At 43.0% G+C, this 25,699-nt stretch overlaps 1 protein-coding gene across 1 annotated transcript in view; it reads left to right on the forward strand.

Annotated features, from left to right (window-relative positions):
• Positions 1 to 1,125: 1,125 nt before the first annotated feature.
• The window catches only part of STPG1 (sperm tail PG-rich repeat containing 1), a 41,076-nt gene continuing 16,502 nt past the window's right edge, over positions 1,126 to 25,699 (forward strand). Inside the window, exons 1-4 of the mRNA XM_061186991.1 lie at positions 1,126 to 1,198; positions 9,237 to 9,355; positions 18,113 to 18,214; positions 22,548 to 22,718. Coding sequence (XP_061042974.1) covers positions 1,126 to 1,198; positions 9,237 to 9,355; positions 18,113 to 18,214; positions 22,548 to 22,718 — 465 coding nt within the window. The remainder of the gene's footprint in view (positions 1,199 to 9,236; positions 9,356 to 18,112; positions 18,215 to 22,547; positions 22,719 to 25,699) is intronic.

Below are 25,699 nucleotides of genomic sequence, written 5' to 3' on the forward strand. Positions count from 1 at the left end.
AAGCATAATAGCTAAAAGTATAAAACTTCTAGAAGAAAACATAGAAGAAAATATTTGTGACCTTGAGTTAGGCAAAGATTTCTTAGACAAGACAAAAAAGAATCACAAACCATAAAAAAAATAATTGATAAATTCGACCTGATCAAGATTAAAACTTTTGCTCTTGAAAAGACACTGTTAAGAAAATGAAAAGGCAAGCCTCAGACTGGGAGCAGATATTTCTAAAACACATATATGATAAAGGGCTTGTATCCAGAATATATTAAGAACTTCTATAACTCAATAGCGAGATAACCCAATTGTTTAGAAAAATAGTCAAGATTTGAACAGACACTTCACCAAAGGAGGTAAACAAATGGCAAATAAGCACATGAAAATATACAAATTAAAATGACAATGAGATACCACTATACAATCACTGGAATGCCTAAAATTAGTAAGACTTACCAAATGTGTTGGTGAGAATGTGTAGCAACTGGAACAAATTATTGATACATGCTACCGTATGGAAGAATCTCAAAAGCATTGTGCTAAGTGAAAAAAAATAGACACAAAACAGTATATACTGTATGATTACACATATATGACATTATAGAAAAGGCAACTATTGTGACAGAAAGAAAAGCAGTGGTTTCCAGATGCCTGGGTTGGGAGGGTATTGACTGCAAAGAGACATAGGGAGCTTTGGGGTGGGGGGGATGGATATATTTATATCTTAATTGTTGTGGTATTTTACACAATTGTAAACACTTGCCAAAACTTAAAAATGTACACTTTGAAACGATGAATTATGTTGTATGTAAATTATCTCAGTAGAAATAAATTTATAAAATTCAAGCCTACAAGAGCTCTGTAAGCAACATCAACAGAGAACACTTACAGAGTTCCTACTACAAGCAGTGCAATGTGTTTGGGATTTGGGGTCGTAGAACTTGGTAAATCTCAGCCTCTACCCACAAGATTTCTCAGTTTATCCTGCAGATACAACAGAACCCAATCAACATACTTACCAAGATTGTGAAGTGATCCCTACAAATGCTGTATTTTGCTGTTTCAGGTGCTTAGAAGAACACGCAGTCAAGTTTTTCATCAAACACGTGGAATATATCACAGAACTTTGCTAAGATGGACAACTCCAGGCAAAAAGACCAAAAATCTAGCAAAAAATATTCCAGAAAGGCTGACAAAGTGCAGAAAGGTCTAGTGAATTTTATAACAGAGGTCTTTGGGGACGAGAGCTCCTGACATATGTTCATTTTAGTATGTAAGAGCAAATTTTAGGGGAATATAGTAAATCCTGGGCTATACCCACAGGCCACTCTTAAGTATATCAAATAGATTGCTTTGGTCATTCTCCCACTGCCTCTAGGGTGATGATTGGGAAGAAACTATGAGAAGAAAGGATGAGGGGGGGAAGAAGGAGGAAGAGATCTTACTTTATTTTCTAAAACTTAACCCAAGCCCCCATTCTGCCAGGTTGTTGGAAAGTTAAACTCCAGCCATTACTGGCACAAATGCTATTCCTCCTTATTTCAAGTTTTGGATCTTTCTCAGTGGAAAAAGGTGATGTGATGATGGGAGTCTGGGTGAGGGAGGGGAGAGGTACTCAGATCATGGGTCATCCATCCAGACAGGTGAGAGCTCCACTGTCTCAGCCCATGTATTCCTTTGGTTTTGTTAGTATGCACTAATCCGGGACTGCCTCTGGGCTTGGGGAATCATTGCTGAGGCTGGAAACTTCGTTCCAAGATCCTCACTCACTCCATTGCTTTTTCTTTTCGGGATATTACCACCTCCCTGGTGGGCCTCTAGAGTCCCTGCTGCTCTCAAACCCACAGCTGGACCTCTCTTTCTTCCTCCCATCTTTTGATTTAGTGCTCTCTCTTTTTCTTTAATACTTTTAAATTGAAGCTTAATATATATTCAGAAAACAAATCATAATTGTACAGCTTAATGAATATTCACAAAGAAACCACCACCTATGGAATCACTTCTCAGACCCCGCGATAAACAACAACATCCCAGAAGCCCTTGTCTTGTCCCTTCCTGGGCACTGTCCCCCTTCTCTGCAAATGTAAACACTACGGCTATCCTGACTTCTAATATCATTAATTACTTTAGTCTGTTTTGAACTTTATATAAATTGGAATCATACAATATGAACTTTTTTTTTTTAATATTTATTTATTTATTTATTTTGGCTGTGTTGGGTCTTCGTTTCTGTGCAAGGGCTTTCTCTAGTTGCGGCAAGTGGGGGCCACTCTTCATCGCGGTGCGCGGGCCTCTCACTGTCGCGGCCTCTCTTGTTGCGGAGCACAGGCTCCAGATGCGCAGGCTCAGTAATTGTGGCTCACGGGCCCAGCCGCTCCGCGGCATGTGGGATCTTCTCAGACCAGGGCTCAAACCCGTGTCCCCTGCATTGGCAGGCGGATTCTCAACCACTGCGCCACCAGGGAAGCCCTGAACTCTTTTCTCTCAGGCTTTTTTCTCTCATGTTTGAGAGATTTAACTTCATGTTTCATGTATCAGTGATTAGTTCATTTTCATTGCCATAAAATGGTATAGCATTCTTTGTTCTAATATACCACAATTAGTTTATCCATTATACTATCGAAGGACATCTGGATTGTTTCCTGTTTTGAGGTACTATGACTAAAAGCTTTTATGACTATTCTTGTTCATGTCTTTTGGGACAGATATGTATATATTCCTTGGGTCTATACCTAGGAGAATTGCTGGGTCATGCGGTGTGTTTATGATCAGCTTAGTTGATACCACCAGTTCTCCAAAGTGAGTGTGCCAATTTTACTTCCTTACAAGCAATGTGTGATCATTCCAGTTGCTCCACATCCTCACCAACATTTTTAGCTCATAAGGGTTTTAATTTGCATTGTCCTTTGATCAAAAAGATTGAGCACTTTTTCATGTGTTGGCTGACTTTTAGGATATTCTCTTTGGAGAAGTAACTGTTCCAGTTTTTTACCCATTTTTTTCTATTGGGTTTTTCTTTTCTTAGGAGTTCTTGAAAACATTCTAGAAATGTATCCGTTTGTTGGCTATAGGTAAAGTAAATATCTTCCCTTAGTCTGTGACTTTCCTTTACATTCTCTTAATGGTGTGCTAATGAAGAGAAGCTCTTGATTTTACTATAGGCCATTTTGTCAATATTTTCCCTTATAGTTAGTGTATATGTCTGTCCTATTTAAGAAATCTTTGCCTATCCCAAAATAATTTCTTCTAATAACTGTATTATTTTACCTTTCACATCTAGATCTACGATTCATTTGGAATTGTTTGTGTGCATGGTATGAAGATGTCCAAATCTATTGTTTTCAGTATGTATATCCAATTGCCCAGCACCATTTATTGAAAGAGCATTCTTTTTCTACTACTCCGCAGTGCTATCATTGTTGTAAATCATGTCTGTGTATATGCAGGTCTGCTTCTGGATTCTTTATGCTCTTCAAATACCACCTTTAATTACTGTAACTCTATAACAAGTTTTTTTCTTATCTAGTATAAGTCCTTCAACTATGTACTATGTTTATCTTGGCTGCTCTTGGCCACACTGAATTTCCATATAAATTTTAGAATCATCACATTAATGTCCTAAAAAAATCTTTACTGTCATTTTGATTTAGATTGCATTGATTCTAGAAATCAAGTTGGGGATAATTTACATCTTTATAATATTGAGTTCTCCAATCCATGTGTATCCTTTCTTTTATTTAAGTCTTCTTAAATTTTTCTCAATAATGTTTTATAGTTTTCTGTGTAGAGGCCTTGCATATCTTCCATATATCTATTCTAGGCATTTGATTTTTATGCTGTTGTAAATGGTACTATTTTAATTTCATTTTCTAATTGTTTGCTGCTGGTATAGAAATAAAATTAATTGATTTTTGTATATTGACATTGCTAAATTCAGTTATTACCTCTAATAGGTTATCTATAGATTCTTTTGAAATTTCTCCATATACAATCTTGTCTATGAATAATGACAGCTTTATTCCCTTCCTTTCTGATCTATGTATTTTTATTTATTTTTCTTGGCCTTTGTACTGGTTAGAGTTCTTCAGCACAATGTTGAACAGAAGTATGAAAGCAGTCAACCTGGTTTCGTTCTCTATCTCAAGAGAAAGCTTTCAGTATCATGTTTGGTGTAGGCTTTTGTCATAGATACCTTTTATCAGATTAAGGAAATTTGCTTCTATTTCTAGTTTGCTAGGGTTTTCTTTTAATCATAAAAGAACACTGAATTTTACAAAGTGGTTTCTCCATCTACTAAACAGACACTTTACCAAAAAAAAAAAAGATAAACAGATAGCAAATAGCATATGAAGAGATGCTCAACATCATTAGTCACTAGAGATATGCAAATTAAAGTCACAATGAGATACCACTACACATCTAATGGGATGGCTGGAATTAAAAAGACTGCCCATGGGACTTCCCTGGTCGCGCAGTGGTTAAGAATCCGCCTGCCAATGCAGGGGACAGGGGTTCGATCCCTGGTCTGGGAAGATCCCACATGCCACGGAGCAACTAGGCCCGTGAGCCACAACTACTGAGCCTGCGCGTCTGGAGCCTGTGCTCCGCAACAAGAGAGGCCGCGATAGTGAGAGGCCCGCGCACCGCAATGAAGAGTGGCCCCCACTTGCTGCAACTAGAGAAAGCCCTTGCACAGAAACGAAGACCCAACACAGCCATAAATAAATAAATAAATAAAATTAAAAAAAAAAAAAAAAAAAGAATCCGCCTGCCAATGCAGGGGACACGGATTCGATCCCTGGCCCGGGAAGATCCCACATGCTGTGGAGCAACTAAGCCCGTGCACCACAATTACTGAGCCTGCACTCTAGAGCCCACGAGCCACAACTACTGAGCCTATGAGCCACAACTACTGAAGCCCGCGTGCCTAGAGTCCGCGCTCCGCAACAAGAGAAGCCACCGCAGTGAGAAGCGCGCGCACCCCAACGAAGAGTAGCCCCCGCTCGCCGCAACTAGAGAAAGCCCGCGCGCAGCAACAAAGACCCAACACAGCCAAAAATAAATAAATTAATTTATTAAAAAAAAAAAAAAGACTGCCCATTGTTGTTGAGGATGTGAAGTAACAGTAACTCTCATACACTAATAGTGGAGATATACAAAGATACACAACTTCGGAGAAGGGTTTGGCAGTTTCTCAAAAGAGTTAAAGTATGATCCAGCCATTCCTCTCCTAGGTATTTACCCAAGAGAAATGAAAACTTATGTCCATTTTAAGACTTGGGATTGAATGTTGTTAATAGCTTTACTTGTAATACTTCCAATCTAGAAACAATTCAAATTTTCATCAACAATGGATAAAAAATTGTCACATTTCTATACAATGGAATACTACTCAGAAATAAAAAACAATGAAGTATTGATACTTGAACAACATGGAGGAATCTCAAAATAACTGTGCTCAGTGAAAGAAACCAGACAAAAAAGAGTACATATTGTATGATTCCATTCTGCCTCTATTGACATGATCATATAGTTTTTCTTTTTTAGTTTGTCAATATGGTGAATTATATTAATTGTCAAATGTTAACCTATCTTTGGATCACTGGGATAAACCTCATTTGATCATGATGTATTATCTTTTTTATATATTGTTGAGTTTCATTTGCTAACATTTTTATAAGAATTTCTGCATGTATGTTTATGAGGGTTAATGATCTATAGCGATTCCCTCTCACCTCCTGTAATGACTCTGTCTGGCTTTGGTAACACGGTAGTAACTGGCCTCATAGAATGATTTGGGAAATGTCTTTTTCTCTTCAGTTTTCTAGGATAGATTGTATAGAATTGATAGGTGGAGTGTTCTATAAATGTCAGTTAGGTCAAGTTAGGTAATAGTATTGTTCAAGTCGTGTATGTCTGTTGATCTTCTATCTACTTGCTTAAATTATTGAGGGAGGGATTTTGAAATCTCTGACAATTATTGTGGAATCTTCTATTTCTTCGGGCAGTTCTATCAGTTTTTATTTCCTGTATTTTGAATTTCTTGTTATTGAGTATATCAGTGCTTAGAATTGTTATATTCTCTTGAGGAACTGACCGCTTTATCATTATGAAATTACCCTCTTTATTGCAGGTAATATTTTTTGCTCTGCAATCTGCTTTGTCTGATATTAATACCTAGCTTTCTTTTGATAGCATAGTGTATCTTTTCCCCATACTTTTACTTTTAACCTATTCTTGGGTTTATATTGAGCATATTTCTTGTAGACATCATGTAGTTAGGTCTTTCTTTTTTATCCAATCCAACCATCTCTGTCTTGTAATTGGGATGTTTAGATTATTTAAATTTAATGTGATTATTGGTGTGTGAGTTTAAGCCTACCATCTATCTATTTGCTTTCTATTTGTCCCATCTGTTCTTTATTTACATTTTCTGGATTCTTTTGTATTGAATATTTTTTTGTTTCTATTTTGTCTACTTTGTTGGCATTTTAGGAATAACTCTTTGCAGTGTTTTCTTCGTGGTTGCTTTAGAGCAAGGGTTGGCAAACTTTGGCCCTTGGGCCTAATCTGACCTGTTGCCTGTTGCTATAAATAAAATTTTATTGGAACATAGTTACCTCTATTTGTTTATGTGTTGTCTGTGGCTCTTTCACTCTATAATGGCAGAGCTGAATGGTTGCAACAGAGACAATATAGCCTGCAAAGCCTTAAATATTTACTATGGCTATGGCCCTTTATAGAAAAAGTTTGCTGATCTGTACTACAGAGTTTATAATATACATCTTTAATTTTATCACATTCTACCATCAAGTGATATTATTACACTTCACATATAGTAGAAGAACCTTACAACAGTATATTTTAATTTTTTCTTTCCTTGCCTTTGCACTGTTGCTGTCAAACATCTTACTTCTACATATGTTATAAATGTCACAATAGTGTTACTATTTTTGCTTTAAATAGTCAATTATTTAAAAAATGATTTAAATTTTATGTTTATATCTAAATGCATCAATTTATACTCAGGGTTCTATGTTTTACATTTACCTACATATTTATTAGTTCCAGAGCTCTTCATTCCTTTGTGTAGATCCAGATTTCCAACCGGTATCATTTTTCTCTTGCCTGAAGGACTCCCTCCATTTCTTGTAGTTCCAGGTTACTGGTGATTAATTCTTTTAGTTTTTGTATGTCTTCAAAAGTCTTTATTTTGCTTTCATCTTTGAGAGATATTTTTACAGGGTACAGGATTTAGGGCGATAGTTTTTCCCTTCTGGTGCCTTAACAGATGTTGTTTCTGATGGTCATCTGCTGTTATTCTTATATTTGTTGCTTTGTGTGTAATGTGTCTTTTTTTCTCTGCCTGATTTTATGATTTCCTATCACTTTTAAACGACAATTTGATGGGGACTTTCCTGGCGGTCAAGTGGTTAGGACTCTGTGCTTCCACTGCAGGGGGCACAGGTTCAATCTCTGGTCAGGGAACTGGGATCCCCACATGCTACGTGGTGAGGCCAAAAACTTTTAAAAAATAAATAAAAAGTAAAAAAACAAAAAGCAATTTGATTATTATGTGCCTTGGTGTAGTTAAATTCCTGTTTCATGTGCTTGAGTTTCACTGCCTTTCTTTGTTCTGCAGGTTTATGTTTTTTTAAATCAAATCTGGAAAATTTCAGCCACTTTTTTCTTGAAATATTTTTTTCTGTTTCCTCTCTCCCACCTCTCTTCTTTGGAACGTATATTAGGTTCCTTGAAGTTTTCACAAAGCTCACTGATACTCTGTATTTTTTATTCCTTTTTCTCTCTGTGTTTTGTTTTGAACAGTTTGTATTTCAATGTCTTCAAGTTCACTAGTCTTTTTTCTGCAATGTCTAGTGTATTTTTAATATCAGACTTTTTAGTTTTCGTCTGTAGAAGTTTGATTTGGATCTTCTTTATATCTTCCATGTACCTACTTAATAAGTTCACTCTTTTTCCAGCTTCTTGAACATATCAAATGCAATTATTATTGTAATAATGTAATGTTCTTGTATTCTGTCATCTATATCATTTCTGAGTTGGATTTGATCGATTGTTTATTTTCTCCTCATTGTGAATTGTATTTTTTCCCTTCTTTGTATGCCCATTAATTTTTTATCAAATGCCAGTTATTTTTACCTGTTGGGTACTGTATATTTTAGTAGTCCTATGAATTCTTGTGCTTTGTCCTGGGATGCAGTGAAATTACTTGGGAAGTTTGATCTTTTCAAGTCTTGCTTTTAAGCTTTGTTAGCTGGAACCAGAGAAGCATTTAGCCTAGGGGTAATGTTACCCAATTTCTGAGGCAAAACCCTTCTGCATATTCTCCTTGTGTTCCATGAATTATGAGGTTTTCCACTCTGACTTGTGGGAACAGGAGCTATTCCTGTTCCCAGTGTTCAGGTATTGTTTACCCTAACTTTTTCAGGTAAATCTTTCGCCAGCCTTGGGGAGTTTTCTCACATGCCTGGGCTGATTGATACTCAGGAAACTACTTGAGGGGAACCTAGTGCAGGTCTCCGTAACTCTTTCTCTGTGTAGCTCTCTCTTCTCTGGTTCTCTGCACCATTCATTGGGAGTGGAAGGAAGGAAAAGGGGGAGTTTGTATATCATTTATACATCACAACCCAGACATATAAAATTTTAACTTGATTTTCTATAAATGATCCCCTTCTGCTTTTTCACCCCAAGTCTGCTCAAAGCAGAAACCTAAACTTACACTTGTGTTGCACTGTGTCCTGAAGAATGAGAGCGAGCCCCACTCTGCTCTGGGATTTCCTGACCTCTCTGTATCTTTACGGTGCTTCGCTGATCTGTGACTCTGGGCTGAGGATGAGTGAGGACCCTTGCTCTGTCCCCCTGCCTGGCTCCTCTTCCAGGGCTGCTCCAAATGGTTTTGTGTCCCCTTCCTCCTTGGCAAGAACGCCTTTCCTGTCGGATCCTTCCTCTTCCCTTGATAATATGCTTCAGCTGTGTGACCAAGTCTCACTAGTTTAAGAGCTGGAGGTGCTTGGGGTGGGGGGTGGGGGATGGCGGGGCGGGAACCAATAAATTACCAAGAGGGTCTTTAAAAAAGAAAATCCAGTTTCATGTTTATCTCTTGTCAAAAGGCAAGTTTCTCTTTTTATTCCATTTAAAATAAAATGTTAACAGATAGCTCTGTGTTTTGTGCATTCGTCAGTTCTGTGTTTTGTGCTATTTTTTATTCTATTTTTGTTGTTTAGGTTTTACTGCTGCGTATCCAACACAATCCTCCATTCCTTTTAAATATCAGCCTTCCAGAATTCCAGAATCAGAAAAAAAAGGATTTAATAGTCAAGCCAAGAGGTTTTACCATATAAAGGTAATGGCGTTGTCTTAGAGATGCTTTACTTTTAGTCTGGATTTTAGCCTCAGGGGACAGACACGCGAGTCTGGCTGGTGCGTCTGTCTCTGTGACCAGTAGAGGGCAGTGTCATCCAAGGAGCTGCAGCACCCTCTCCAGCTGTGTGCTCTGACTGGGCTGTAGGAATGAGCTGGAAAGATATTAAATCCAGGGGAAAACATGTCTGGACTTATGGGGCCACACTGAAACCAAACGTTTTTTAACAAGAAATGTATTTTTAAAATTACTATAAAAATCAAAAATGCAAAAATCCCAGACGTATGAAGTAAAAGATAAAAATCCTTTCCTCCCCCCTCCCCCCAGCCTCACTCAAAACATGACAGGAAGAACAAGACTTTCTTCAAATAACATAAAAGGAAAAATAAACGAGTCTAATAAACGTAAAATTACCTTTGTGATGACACCCCCCCTCTTTTTTAAGCTTCCTTTGACAATGTGTTAGAACTGTTCCTGCATTTCCCCCTTCCTTACCCTCTTCCCCAAATATCTGTGTCTCTTTTTCTCTTTGATCTGGAACGTTCTGCTTGGGTCCTGGTGGGTCCTCACCTAACTTCTGTAATTTCACCGGCTGAAAGCCCAGGTCTGATGTTCTCCTCTCTCACCAGCAGGGGGCGGAAGCAACTCGCAGACGCAAGAGTCTTTTAACATCTTCATTCCTTTTTTCGTTTAACTAGGACCTTTAGAATAACATTCTTTTGGAGGAGTCATCATGTCAGTTACCTTTTGCTGCATTCTAAAAATGTTTTTCATCCTACCCCCTCGCCAAGATGGCGAGAGGGGATGGGGAGATCTGGGTCCTGAACGCAGGTGAGTCCTCGGCAACCCCTGTGCCCCTTGGCCTGTTTCCTCCCTTGTAAACAAGAGCGCTGAGCTAGAGAATGTTTAAGTTCCCTCCACTTCTGATATTTTAGGATTCCAAATAGTAAAGAATATAGTGTGTGTGTACACACACACATATATTTTTAATTACTTGTAGGTTTTCTCCAACGGTGATAAATAAGCTATCCGCTCAGGAGTTTCCTCTCTATGTTTTAACTGTCCATCTGTCTCTCTGTCTCTTTTTTGTCTGGTTTTCCATTGGTCAATTTACCGATAATATACTGTCCATCTCTCAGATATCTGCAGCCAACCTCCAATAAAAATAATGACAGCCACCATTTACTGATCCCTACTATGTGTGAAACCAGTTTTAGACCATATTTCTAATCCTCTGAACAATGCTAAGAGGAAGGGTTTATACCTTAATTTAACAGAAGAGGAAACCCGGGCTTAGGGAAGTTAAATGACCCACCCGAGGTCTCACAATGCAGGGTTTGACACATAAGAGGCCCCACATGAATATCTGCTGAATCAACATTGAAAGAATTAGACCTCAAACCCAGGCCCAGCTCACTCCTAAGCCTCATGCTCTGTCCACACATGGCACCACACCTCCCTCTGTGGCCCGCAAAGCCATCAAGTCCATCTATGAAAGTCAGCGAGTGTGTTTCTGAAAATGCCTCCCCCAAACAGACCAAGCTCAAGATAGGGGAAGATGTCGTGTGTGTAGGCCCCATTCTACATGATCATGTTCTGAAGACTCAAATCCAGAAACTGAATGGTCTGGCGTTTAAAGTTTGCATTTTAAACGACTATTACTTTTCAGAAATTTTTCTGCTGAAGGAACCAAGGTGGCAGCCAACCAAAGCTATAGGCAGCATCCGTTATAGAGAGAAATAGCTCAGAAATTTGATTAGAACTTTTCAAACGTGGTTGCGTTGGTTTGACGATGTGAAAAGCGTTCATCTAAGCATTTGAAAGCATTTTGTAAATAAGTATGGAATTTTTTGGAAAGGGCATGGGATCCATAAATCCTGTCCCCTGGTTTCTGCTCTGTTACTAGCTGACTGGGTTTAGACTAATCGCTTGACTTTTCTGGGCTTCAGTTTCCTCATCTGAAATGTACAGTTTGGATTATTATACTTTTTTAGGTTCTTCAAGCTATAAAAACAGGAAGAAAATGTCTTATTGCCTGCTCATTATTCTCATTCTTCCTGAGAGAAATGGGCATTGAGAAGTTAAGAATTCCGTTTAACATCACCCAATAATTTAGTGAGGCAATACAAATTAAAAGCAGATTTTAAAACTCTGGTGTCTCACCACCCTTCTTATGACATTAATCGTACACACCCTGTGCCTCATCTCATGACTTGGTTGTGTCCTCACATTCGTTCTGTGACCCATCTAGCACACCTCTAACACAGAGAATCAGTGCCCTCTGAAATGTGCACTTACCTTATCAGTCTGACTTTGGAGAGAAACTTCAGGGCCTCGTTGCCCAGCTCACATTCCCCATGAGAATCTGACTGCTGCATACGAGGAATCCTTCACTGAGCTTGGTGTCCGGACTGGCAATTTTGGCTGCTAGAAATGAAGTCTGCTTCCCTGAACATTTTACAGTTATTTACAGATGTGCTGTTGACACTGGGTGCATGAAGAGACATGCCTAATCTGGGACCGAGCATAGCCCAGCCACCCGAGGGACATTTTCCTCCCCCACCTCCCAATTCTGTCCCCATGCCACCCTGGATTGTGGTCACTATTTCCCAAGCTGTGTAACACTAAGGACACTCCCTTAAAGTCTTTGCATCTCTGTTTCCTCATCTTAAAAATAAGGATGTTATAATAGGTAGGCCCTTGCCAGGGATTACTATTCCATGATCCTAAACCTGATTAATCCCTTCCAGGCACACATGAAGGGATACTGGTAGGATACAGACACCCTTTCCTCTAGACGCACAGTTTTAAAATACATGTTAATTTCAGACATAGCCTGACAGCAAATCCACCCTCCCCAGCGGTAAGCAAGACAGTGTTTAATTTGTGGTGAAACTGTACAAAGTTAATACGGTTCACTTATTACCTTGATAAGGCACCAGACCAGGGATATTTTTAAATGAATTTTTTTTTTAATTAATTAATTTATTTATTTTTGGCTGTGTTGTGTATTCGTTTCTGTGCGAGGGATTTCTCTAGTTGCGGCGAGCGGGGGCCACTCTTCATCGCAGTGCGCGGGCCTCTCACTGTCGCGGCCTCTCTTTTTGCGGAGCACAAGCTCCAGACACGCAGGCTCAGTGGTTGTGGCTCACAGGCTTAGTTGCTCCGCGGCATGTGGGATCTTCCCAGACCAGGGCCCGAACCCATGTCCCCTGCATTGGCAGGCAGACTCTCAACCACTGTGCCACCAGGGAAGCCCATGAATTTTTAATGTCAGAGATTTTTCAATGAAAGGAAGTTCAGTTTGCAGAGACCGCCACGTTCAAGGGGATAATTTCCCCACATGTGCACTCAGCTGCGTGTTTGAACCACAGTGGGGTCTGCCCGACCTTCCTGCTCTAGAAGCCTGACCTCTTCCATATCAGTCACCAGCACCCCTTCCTCAGGGGTCTGCAGGACGCGCTGGTGGAAATCGCAAACACTTGGCTGGCACAGACAGTGTGCCAGGCTCCCCTTGAAGATGTTGCCTTTATGAACTCATTTAATCCCCATAATCGATTACCCTGGGAGCTAAGTCCCGTTATTATCCCCACTTTTCAGATAATGACTCTGAGACACAAAGAGGGTTAAGTAAGTGACACAGCCAGGGTCAGGCCGAGTGAGGACGACCTGGCAGCAGCTCCAGGCTCCCACACTGTTTCCTGGCATCTCCCGGGTGGAAGCCAGCACACCCTCCCCTGAATGCCCGAGCACCTTCTGCTTGGCAGGGTGGTAATGGGCATGCACATCTTGTCTCCACCCGGCCGGAACTCCTCGGGCGGCAGTCATTGTCCTTTCCAGACCCCCAAAGCCCCTCAAAAGTGGGTCGAATGAATGATCCCAACTCAAGTCTACGAGCCACGGGAACTTGTCCCATCCATCTTGCATTGCTTTGCTGCGTCTCCTCCATCCCATTCCTAGAACATCTAAGCTGCCAACCGCCTGTATCCTTGTGCCCCCGCCCGGGCCCTGGCCCACAGCAGACTTCAGTGTGTGCTTGTTGAATTGAGTCTTGGCCCAAATTCCACTCAGGGGATTTCAAGGGCCTGCTAATGAGCTGACACCAGAGTTAACAAAGAGGAGGGCTCTGCAAAAGAGGAGCACGGGTGCTCAGAGACGATAGTGATGTAAACCGATCCTTTGAAAATGCAGGTTTGGCTTCTCTTGTCTGACCGTGCTTCCAACCCAGCCAGGCCAGTGATGGGCAAAGACCTGGTCCCCATTTCCATCTGCCCAGGTGGCCAGTGTCCCTGGGCTTCCCCCACACCTGCTCTTCACCTGGGCCACTAAGAAACAATCTCCTCAAGAGAACTCATCCCAGTTTTCCTGGTTGCTCCCTGAGGGCGCCCAGGGATCTTTCATTTCTGAGATCCCCATTCTGAACAAAAAAGTGTCATTTTCTTGCTTGAAGTGCACTCCCTGCCTCTCCCTTCTCCTCTGCTATCAGAGGCATGGAAACTTTGAGGCCAGACATTAGTGTATGGAGTTGGGGCGGGGAGAGGGGAGAAAGCAGAAAGGAGGAAGGGCGTCTTACAAGGGGCACTTCTCGAGGTTGTAGACAGTTTGAACCAGAAGGACTTCAGTGACACCAAAATCCCTGGGCTCAGCAGAGGGGCCCCATCTGTGACAGCATCCCATGCTGAGGCCCGTCGGTGGAGCGGGTAGAGGGGACTTGCTGCTCGAAGCCACTGCCAACTCGGGCCCCCTTTCCCTGAGTTCCTCATGGAGGCCCGGAGTGGGGTTGAAAACTATAGATCTCCACACCCGCACTTGCCTCTTTGCAGGTTCACAGATGAGGGGGCTGAGGCCCAGGGAGGGGACGTGCCCTGGGGGCAGACACTGGCTCTCCTGTCTTCTGGCCCATGCTATCACGACTTTGGCCACATCAGCCTGACAAAAGGGTGGATGGATGCATTCTCCTGAGACCCTCAGACCAGAGGCATTTGTAAAAGGAAATTGTTCCCGCAGGAACCCCAAATTCCTGGGCACTTTTGCCAGTGGGTTAACCACAAGACAGGGCTCTGTTTCCACCTCAGGCATGTCTTCCTCCTGTTATATACCGCTAGCCCTTCCGCAGACTCTTAGTTTTCATTCATCTTGTGCACTGCTGAGAACCCCAGCTGGCCACCCCCAAAATAGACCAAAGCAGGGCGGAACATCCCTGAAGAGTCAAAAGGCAGCTCTAGTGTTGTGGGCTTTGGCCAATGATCCAGCAGAGACCGCATTTTCCAACCTGGAAATGGGTTGACAAACCTGAAAGTCTTAATTGGACAGAATCTATGAAATCGGGACTAGAAAATCCAGGCTGTGTGCATATGTGACTGGGTCCAGGTTGTGGACATTAGGCCCTCCCGTACCCTAAGGAGCTGTCTGGGGTGAGGGGGTCTATGCCCTGCTCCCTCTCTTCCCCTCCTCCTCATGACCTCTCTAAACCTATCCCAAGGTCAAGTGAATGTCAATCTGTGTCCCGCCCTTGGCACGTGCTGCCCATTTGGGACTTTAATCCTTCAAAAGAGCTCTCAGAGTGCATTTCCACCAAATGTTGCCCAGCAACATCAGCCAATCATCTCTTGCTCCATCTCACCCTGAGGGTCTTTAACCGCCAAGGGAAGGTCCTGGCTCCCTTGAGGCTGTTGTGGCAACTTGAGGACTGGTAATGAGGCTGATGGGACGTGCATTGACTCATTCAGTCCTCGCGTGCACAGGGGACAAAGGGTGTCGCCCTGGCCCAGAGCTCCCCGTGGAACACACAACAGGCAGTCAGCAGAGCTCAAATGAATAGTTCTCTTCCCTTCTCCCTCTCCACACCCATTTTATTTGGTTGGTTTATTTGGTTTTTGCCTTCTGGGGTGGTCTCGGCCAAGAAGCCAAGGGCTGGCTGAGTTCACACCAGTTTCGACTTGGATTCTCGCTCTCTGGGAGATGCTGAGAGGCCAGAACTCATCAACCTCATGTAACATTAGTCACATGAGCTGTTATCCCAGAGGCCAAAGGTTGGACTTTTATTGCCCTCCCAGGGAGCCATCCACCACCTCTAGTTTTTGCAGGAGAAAGCTTGAACTCCCTGCAGCTGGACCTTTCCCTCCAGGCAGCTTTGAAACTTACTTGGTGTGGAGTGCAGGTGGTGGTGTGCTGGTAAACCAGCTCTCTCCTCCACAAAGAAAGTTCTGATTTAGAGCATTGGCCAATCTCTGTGGTGTAAATACCGCCCCCCACCCTGGTCAATTTCAAGCTACCACGAGCAACATTTCTGAATATTTAACAGTCGCCCTCATGAGCCGCCACTGGCAAGCCCCAGCATCCTGCTGCCTGGAGGACCCTTCTTGGATATTCATTAAGAGCAAATAGGCAGCACGCTCTCCCTCCAGGCTAAGAGGTGACAGTTCTCTTCCTATTTGTTCTGGACTCAAAACAGTTTGCAATGTGGCAGAATTAAAATGTGATTAAGGTCCAGTAGGGTTGCCAGATTTAGCAGATAAAAATACAGGATTCTTAATTTAGAATTTCAGATAAATAACAAACTACTTTAGTATAAGTATATCCCAAATATTGATTGGGACCTACTTATACTAAAATAGTTTTTTGTTGTTTATCTGAAATTCACATTGAACTGGGCAGGGTGGGATGGAGCAGCCTTGCAGGCTTGTGTTTCATCTGGCAACCCTAGATCCTCAGACACATATAGGTGCCCAGAAAATTCTTGTGGGCTGATGCTGGTGTTGGGAGTGTGGCAGTAGACTGGGAGCTGGAGATGTCCAAGACTGTTTATTCTTTAAACCTAGAAGAGTCGCAGTTACATTTCCTGCTTCAGCTTTCCCTCACTGTAGAGACTCTGGAAGCTAAAAGGTGCCCGAAGGCATTTAGTGCAACACCTTCGATTTACACATGAGGAAACTGAGGTCTAGAGAGGTGACTAGATCAAGGTTACTTAACTAGTAGCAGCACTGATGCTAGAATCCTAATTCAAAACTCAACGGGATTGTTTTTCCTTTTATCCTGCACATTTTATCCTGCACTCGTCTGAGAGTTAGTTTGGCTTAGTGGTCAAGAGTAGACTGTCCTCACACTGCCTGGGTTCAAATTCTGGCTCTGTTACTTGCTGCGTGACCTTGGTCCTTATCCCTTTGGGCCCTGTCTTCTCATCTTTAAGATGGGGATTAAATGAGCTAGTGTGTATAAAGTACTCAGAACAGTGCCCGGCATGCAGTGACCATCAATAAACATATGCCAGTCCTGCAAACAGCCCCCTAGAAAAACCTCTTTCTTGTTCCTTCCTGTAGCACCTCAAATCGCACCCACATGCTAGGGTTCTTCTGGTTGGGCTACATCTCCTGCAGCCTGCCTCACTCTCCTGGTAGTCAGCTCCCCCTCTGTCTACCAGGGACCATCATCACCTACGAGGCAGGAATCAGCTCCCCTGACCCCACCTGCAAGGCTCAAAGGCTCACTGCATTTAAAATTCAGCACAGAAGAGCCTGTTAATAGCCCTTATATTAAACCATAATCACACACTGCTTGGGCCACACTGGAGAGTCCTTGAAGGCCCTGATGGTGCCTTGAGCTCTCTCTCTGCTCTGAGGAAGGTAGTAAGGATGGTGGGGACAGGAGGAGCCTGGGTGGCAGATCTTGGAGGTAGCAAGCTCTGGAGTCAGGCTGCCTGGGTTTAAATCTGCACTTCACCATTTACTAGCTGCGGCCCCAACGTCTCCGGGCTTTGCTTTCCTTAAAATGGACCTGATAATAGCCCCACTGCAAAAGGCTTGTGTACACCATCATGTAGCACTGAATTCAGGTGCTGCCACTGACAGCAGTGGGACCTTGGGCAAGTTCATCTCTGCGTGCCTCAGTGTCTCCATCTATAAAAAGGGGGCATCCCTTTCTCACCGGGGGATTAAACGAGACAACCTTTGGAAAGCTCTTGGCACCAAGGAGGCACCCAGTAAACTCTCGAGACGGTGGGGCATCCTTATCATTTCATGTCACTTGCCTGGCCAACTTCTGTCAACATTTACTTCTCCCTGGCAACTAGCACGGGAAATGAGACGCAAGCCCAATTAACTGCGACGGCAGAAATGAGCTTAGAAATCAAGCTTTTGTTTGTTCCTCTCTAACGTACCTGCATCACTTGGGACTTGAGCCCCATGACGCCTCTTTTTTGTCTGAGAGTTAGAAATGGTCTTGTTTGGGATGAAGGTTGTTTTTGTTTCATTTTGCTTTATAAACAGAAACACTCCCTGGTTTCTCTTCTGAAAGGCTAGGGAGGAAGCTGAGTCAGGTGGGGTGTGGTGAACATGAAATCGGTCACCCTTCCCTCGCCGTGGGTTTGGTGAACCCAGTCAACCCACACTGACACACACACTGCACAGCCGCTGCCGCACTCAGGATTGCATTTTCTGCTCATATCTCTAATGGCACAAAGAAACAACAGCATTCTCCTGGAATGCAGTACAGCACAGTGGAAAGAGCAAGGGCCCTGGGGGGTCCCAGACCCGGGTTGGAATTCCAGCCCCAGTGCTTGCTAACTGAGATGGTGGCTGGGCAGGTCAGGAACTGGTGGAGCCAGGCTGTCATCCACGAGGTGGCATCCCTGCCTGTCCCAGAGGATCACAGTAAGGCTTAGTGTTAATGGATGTAAAGCTTGCAGAAAAGCACCATGGAATTGAAAGTATCCCAATGACACTACGTTCTCTTCCCTTTCAGGATGATATCCCAGGTCCTGGGTTCTACAACGTCATTCACCAGTCGCCTGTGTTTGACAGTGTGTCGTTGTCTAAGAAAGGGACGTGTACTTTTCCCTCTATGGTGAGAACCCCTTCTCTGAACATTAACTGCTCGGTACTTTCCTTCATTCATTGCATAATAATACATTGGACAACTGGTCCCTTCTCTCCAAAGGCCCGTGGTTCTAATTAGGAGAGTAATTGCCTCCTCAAATTTCATGCAGGTAAACTGGAGCCTATGTCTTTAAGGAATTTTTTTCCCCACTGCTACGTGTTGCCAGAGTGGGAAGAGAAGCTAGAAGAATATTCAGAACCTGATCATTCAAAACCAATTTTGTCAGTGTGGAATGGACTTACAAATGTTTTCTTGAGATTTTTAGGCAAACCAGGAAAAAAGTTATTATTATACATCTTGCCCTAATAGGACTTTTTACACTGCTTAATCTAACTGGGTTATTCGAGTTACTGAGAAATCTGATGGGACCAAAAAGAAAACAGGCAGCAGGCCGGTAATTTAGTGATATTCCCCTCCTCCCCATTTCTCTCCTTTGTAAGATGTGGATCTTTACCTTTGTGGAAGGCTACAACCGTCAAGTAGCTAAATGAAGTTCCAATGTCTCTGACCAGACCTGGGCAAGGATAGTCTTTATTTGAACATCTATCAGTTGGCAAGAAAAATAGATATAACAAGGGGAAAGGGTCAAAGTAGGGTAAGACTAGCTGAGGGAGGAAAGTGAAAAAGAAAGCAAACCCAAACTCCAGCATTAACAAAACACATATGCCGTCTGTCCCTTTAAAAGTTATAATAATCTCTTGCAAAAATGTATTACGATACCTGACACTGGAATTGATTTTTTTTTTTTTTTTTTAAAACCACACACAAAGAGACCATTTAAGACACACTGAATGCAGCCACTTATTGGAATTCAAGCTTGGCAGGGTTGAATACTCAAGGAGAAAACCGACTTTGGAGTTAACTCCTTATTAACAAAGGCGTTGAGGCTGCACATGCCCCCAGTGAGTTCACAGAATAACCACGCTTCTACTTCTCCTTCTGTCCCAAGCCCTGAGAGTAAAGAGACTCCAAAGCGATCTGCAAAAGAAGTGCCATCTCACGATGGCCTGGCGCAGGAGACAGGACTTAAGACCCAATCTTGACTCAGCTGTGGGTTCTCGATGTGACCTCAAGCACGTCACCCTCTGTGTACCAGTTGCCTCATCGAGTGGAGACTCCCTGGAGGCGATGGGCAAATTGACGTTGCAATGAGTAAAATAGTCTTTGAAACTGCAGAGCATTATAAACATGTTGAATGTTATGATTGTCACCACCTGAGTCACAAACAAGACTTCCTGCAGCACCTAGGTTTTCTCTCTGAGACGTTGCCAAATAGTGGCACTGCCCATTCCTGCCTGGTGCCAGAGAAGGCACTGAATCAGAGCACACCATCAATTCCCTGCTAGGCTTTACATGTAGTAACTTTCCAAATGGCGAGGCTGGGCCATCTGGAGAAGAAGGGGTCCGAGGGAAGCTCTGTGCATGGCAGGATCTAATCAGGTCTTTAAAAAATTCAGACCAAACCCAAAAGAAGGCAGAAGGTGAGTTGTTCAGTCTTCCTCTCCCCGCTGTGATGGATATGGGGGTTTCTGTTTATGTTTATAAACACATAAGTTCCTATATCCTTGGGAAGGGACCTTAAGTGGTTGGTGGAAGTCTGTCAGGAGATCCCCACATCTCGCCTAGTTCCTTCCCAAATTGGACGAGAATTTCATTCCTCCACCCCTTCTTTTGCTGCCTTTCACATTCAGTGCCTCTTGTTTCCGGATCCCAATTCCCTGAGGGAATTAAAAGTAGTCCCCATCAGAGAAAGGTCTGCCTTACTGGAGCTAGTACGGCCAGCAGGAGTGTGCCTCTCTGGGTGAGGCTGACCAAAAGACTCTGTGGGTCAACACATTTTAAAAGCTTCCTGATGACTATTGGAGCAACAGCACCCAGCCTTCTGAGAGGACCTGTCATCCGCCTAAATTCAAATCATCTGAAGAGCTTCACGATGGTATTCCAAAGCTTTGCTCCAGAATTATTCACGGGACGGACTAGGAAGTTAAATGGGGCAGGTGGGAGGAGGTGTCCATGGCCTTTCTGTATTTGCGTGGTGGCAGCAGTGGCTCTGGAAGAGCTGGGGAGAGGTTCATAAATGCCAGCATGTGGCCAAATTGGAGACCAGAGGCCTGGCAATGAAAAGAAAGCCAAGGGGCGGGGAGGGTTGGTGAGTGACTGTCAACTTCAGCTAGACTCAGACTAATTCTACTGCAATGCTTTATGAAACTTTGCCTCGAATAGGAATTTTTTAGAACAGTTTTTCCCAAAGAGTATGTTAGTAGGTATCTTAAGCCAAAAGATTCTATGATGGAGGAAGGTTGGGAAAGGCTGTTTAAACAAAGCTAGACATGGGACTTCCCTGGTGGTCCAGTGGGTAAGACTCCGCACTCCCAATGCAGGGGGCCTGGGTTCAATCCCTGGTCAGGGAACTGGATCCCACATGCATGCCGCAACTAAGGAGTCCACGTGCTACTACTAAGAGCTTATACACTGCAACTAAACATGCCACAACGAAGACCCTGCATGCTGCAACTAAGTCCCAGCGCAACTGAAATAAATAAATAAATAAATATTAAAAGAAAAAAGAAAACAAAGCTAGAGAGGTTTCTTTATTGCAGACCTTCCCAGAGCATTTACTACACCAACGTGTGTTATGAATCTTCAAGATGGGAACATGGTGTGAAACTTCTCAAATTTATTTGACCCTGGAACTCTCTCCCTGCTGCCACTACCACCAACACAACCTTATCTCACAGACCTGGAAGGCCGAGGAACACACTTTGGGAACTAGCGCTTTAGAAGAACACGCTTTGCCCACTCTGTTGGGTGACTCAGGGTAGACACGCTAGAAATGGCAGCACCAAGGAAGGTCTGACCTTGCCACCCTTCTTCTGTGGAAGTTAGAAGGAAAGAGCAGAGGTGTGTCTGCCCTGTTGGGCACAGCAGATTTCGGGTAGTGATTCTTCCAGAACTAACACCTCCCACAGGCATTTATCAGCTGTTCATCTTGTCGATGCGAACACATTGCTGTGACTCCTCTTGGTTCATTCTTCTTCAGAATGGGTATCTGATCCCTATCCTCTCATGGAGGCGAGAATGTTGGTTCCAACACTTCGCTAGCTGAGGAAGTTCAGTGTCCTCATCTGTAAAGTGGGGATAATCATAATATCCTCGACCCAGGGTTGTCATGAGGATCCAATGCAACACCCCTGCAAAGTACTGGGTTAACTATTGCCCCAAATGCAAAGGTAAAGTGAGTCCAAGGCTGGGGTGACCTTACTTCTGGGAACATCAATGAATCCTTACAGTTAGGAGGAGGTGGAGCTGGGACTCGAACCCAGGTTAGACTCAGGACAGCTGAGACTCTGGAAAGAACACTCCTGCTTCTGGTGGCACATCCACCCACATTACTGGTGGTCCATGAACCAGATGGTGAGAACCATTGCCGCCACGTACAGAGTGAAGTCGGGCGAGGGGCTAATGGCTTCCCACACCTCCCCCACTTTCTGTGCTTGTTTGTTGACCCCTGTCAAGTGGAGGAAACCCAGGGCAATGTTCTCAAGCTTTTAACCATAAAATAATGAGATTTTTTTGTTGTTGTCTTATCAGACTTCAATACTTGCCATACTATCCCAGGGTAAGGTGATGTTATCGCCTAGTTTTTATAGCTTTTGTCCCTGTTCATTTGGCAAACATTGATTCTGTTTGTTTTTTTAACTGAAAATAGTTTATCATGGCTTCCTGGAAGGAGTAGAATTGGTTTCTGTTGAAACAGCAAAAATATCGTAGAGTTTTATGAAATCAGTGATTAGGTGGTGGATAGGAGGTGTGGGTGGGAGGCAAGCCCTATGGAGCCTTGTACCTTTAAGATGTTAGAAGCAAACTTGTTATTTAGGAAATTTGGATTATTTAAACTTAGAAACAAAAAGTGAGGGTTTTACTCAAAGGAAAACCAAGGTTGGAAGAAGCAAGTCTAAAGCGTCCCATCATATAAATCACCCACCAGCTGATGAGTCAAGTATAAGTGGCCTGAAATGAGATTGGGTGGAAATGCTTTTATGGAAGAATTATCTTTGCCAAGTCCCAAACATAAGATGAATAATTAGAGTTAGTTTACAGAAGTTAACACAGGTCTGAACTTGCATTTTCCAAGAGCAAATTCTCAAAGCCCAAGGTCATTTTATCATTGTTACCTGCCAGGGTTTCACCTTTTATAAAATGTTTTTAGACCTGGTGCTGGGCACCATCTTTTTGACATCTGTCCTTCGGAGCCATAAGATACGTGACGATGTGGATTCCTTTGACTTTCTCCTCACAGTGTGCCCGATTGGACACCATCGTCTCTAAATACCCCGCAGCTAATGCGTACACTATACCATCACGTTTTGTTTCGAAGAAAGACTTCAGTAATTCCTGTTCCAGCATGTTCCAGTTGCCAAGCTTCGCGAAAGTTCTCAAATTTGAAACTCCCGCACCAAACCATTACAATGTAAGAACACTGCCTATGCTTCTTAAATATATATTGAATTAACGGTTTACTAAAATAAAAGAAAGGAAGGGGGGAGCTTTGGGGAATAGCATTTACTGCAATTGGTAAGCCAGTTAGCATTTGCTGACTACCCAATGGCTACATGAGGCTGGGCAAAACTCTCATAGGGAATTTGCAGAACCCAGAGAAAAATGTGGGCAACACAGAGGTCAGTATGGAACAGTGGGAAGACCACTGCCCAGGAAAATACTTACTGCAATTATTCCTATCACATAAGCTTTCTGGGACGGTTTTCTCATCTGTAACAATGATTATATTACGTACCACTTTATCTGCAGACACTATTATATTCTTACGGGGAAAATAAACTTCTGTCTTTCCATATCAGAAAATTGGGTTTTTTAACAGCAGTGGTTTGCCATTTCCCATCACTTTGTAGTCAATGAGGCAGAATGGTGTGGTTAACAGGTAAGAGACAGACTTAGGTTCAAATCTCGACTCTGCCATTTTCTAACTGTGTATGGCTTTGGGCAAGTCTCTTAACCTTTCAGGACTCAGTTTATTGATCTGTAAAGTGGGGTTATATGTCTACTCCATGGTGTTAATGCAAACATTAAATGAGATAGTCTAGGCTGAGTGCTTACCTAGCACAATATCTGGTGCACGAGGACTCTACAATACATGAAAACTGGTAGAACTGTCTTTAGGGAAGCCCCATTACCTCTTGAGTTTCAATTGTAAAAGGAAATTAATTATACTTGCCCTACAGGGTTATTGTAAGAAGCATATGAGACCACAAATGTGAAAGCACTCTGAAATACCTAAGACATGAATTGTACATAAGGTAGTAATATCATTACGCCATATTTAAGAATATTTTGGTCTTAGAGTACTTCGTTTTAAATTTCCTTTTTCTTTTATAATATTTATAAATAATATTTATTTTTCTGACTACAAAGATCCTGCCTACCTTCTACCATGAATCCAATCAATTATAACATGTTCAAAGCAATATAAGTGCCTACTAGGCCAGCACGGTCCAAAAGGAATATCAGTATAACAGGAGCCACATATGTCATTTAAGTTTTCCTAGTAGCTATATTTAAAAGTAAAAAGAAACAGGTGAAATTAGTTTTAATTATATATTCTATTTAACCCAATATATTCAAGATATTGCAATATCTAATCAATATAAAAATTATTAATTAGATATTTTACATTCTTTCCCTCATATTAAGTCCTTAAAATTCAGTGTATATTTTATACTTGCAGCACATCTGAATGTGGACCAGCCATGTTTGCAGAGCTCAATAGCTACATGTGGCCAGTGGCTACTGTTTGGGGTAGTATAGCTCTAGATACTCCTCTCCTAGGGTAATCAGAGCCTGAAAATAAGAATGATGATGATATGATGAGGCACTTTTCATGGCCTATATGCTGTTCTAAGAGTCGTGTATTCACTTATTTCATACTCACAAGAACCTGGGAAGTGGATTCTCTTATTCTCAATTTACAGAAGAGGAAGCTGAGGCTCAGAGAGGGGAAGGGACTTGCCCAAAGTTACCCAGCTTGAAGGGACTGTTCCCACATCAGTGAGCACGGGTGGGTGCCGAGGTATAAAGCTGGGGAGTGAGCAGAGTCCCCATGTTCCAGCCCTGCCGGGCTTCCCTTCATAAATCCTGTGGCTGCTCTGTGCCAGACCAGTGATACAGCTTAGATTCCAGTGGGGGACTCAAGATGAGAACTAGGAGACAGACAAACAAAATGATTCCTGTGGCCAGCTCTGAGGGAGACAAACAGTTAGAGCCTGAGAAAGAGAGTATGTGTGGGATGTGGAGGTTGGCAATACCATGTACTTTAGACTGGGTGGTCAGAGAAGGTCCTGAGACTGAGACTCAAGGATTGAGGGAAGAGCCAGAGTTGGGGGAACAGCATGTGCAAAGGTCCTGGGACAGCAAACACCTTAGCCTGTGGGGAACTGTAAGAAGGTAGCTAGAGGGAGTTCCCTGGTGGTCCAGTGGTTAGGACTCGGCGCTTTCACTGCTGTGGGCCCCTGTTCAATCCCTGGTCAGGGAACTAAGATCCTGTAAGACGCGTGGCGCAGCCAAAAAAAACCAAAGTTCTAAAGTAGAATGAACTAGGGGGGCTCGGGGGAGAGGGGACGAGGAGAGGCCAGACAGATAGGCAGGGGCCAGTTCATGCAAGGCCCTAAAGACCCCAGGAGGGAGTTCGAATTTTGTTCTCTGTGTGCTGGGAAGCCCTCCTTGAGGAGGATAGGGGGTGTGGAGTGATGTCTTCTGATGTACCTTTTAAAAAAGACCCCTCCAGTTGCTGTGTGGAGAATGGACTGCAGTGTGGGTTAAGGGTGGATTTTGAAAAACCAGTTAGGAAGCTGTCATGCTAACAAAAGAGAGGTCGAGGCCTGGTCCAGGCAAGTGATAATGATGGTGCTTGGCCATCGCGCCGTTGCCATTCCTGAGAGAGGGCCGGGTTCCTTGGGAGACAGACCCAAGTGCAGGCTGTCTCCGTGTGAGCGCCCCCTCTGCGTCCTCCTGGGGGCCGCTGAAGGGCACTGTAGTGTTAGTTGCTCATGCCTTCACCTCCCCAGCCCACTGCTCCTTCACCCTGGCTTCCTATCTCCGAGGCCCAGCTCAGGTCCTGGCATGCAGTAATCATGCAATAAATGTTTATGACTCCAAAGGAATAAATTCCTTTGTTAATCAAGAAATGACCATTCCCCACGTCAGGACTCTGCCACCAGATCAATTTTAGTTTGCATGGTTTTTGTTCATTATTGTTTTAATGTGGCTCTGAAAATAATACATCCTCATCATAAAATATCTTCGAACATCACAGAAACCCATGAGCCAGAAAGTGGAAGTCCCTCATCATTCTGCTCTGCAAACAAACATCAAAAACCAGGGGCAATATTGTTCATATTCTCTTCCTCCCTTGGTCCTTCCCTTGGTTTTGGGATTATG

Source organism: Eubalaena glacialis, chromosome 3, assembly GCF_028564815.1.
Source record: "Eubalaena glacialis isolate mEubGla1 chromosome 3, mEubGla1.1.hap2.+ XY, whole genome shotgun sequence".
In the NCBI taxonomy this organism is placed as follows: domain Eukaryota; kingdom Metazoa; phylum Chordata; class Mammalia; order Artiodactyla; family Balaenidae; genus Eubalaena; species Eubalaena glacialis.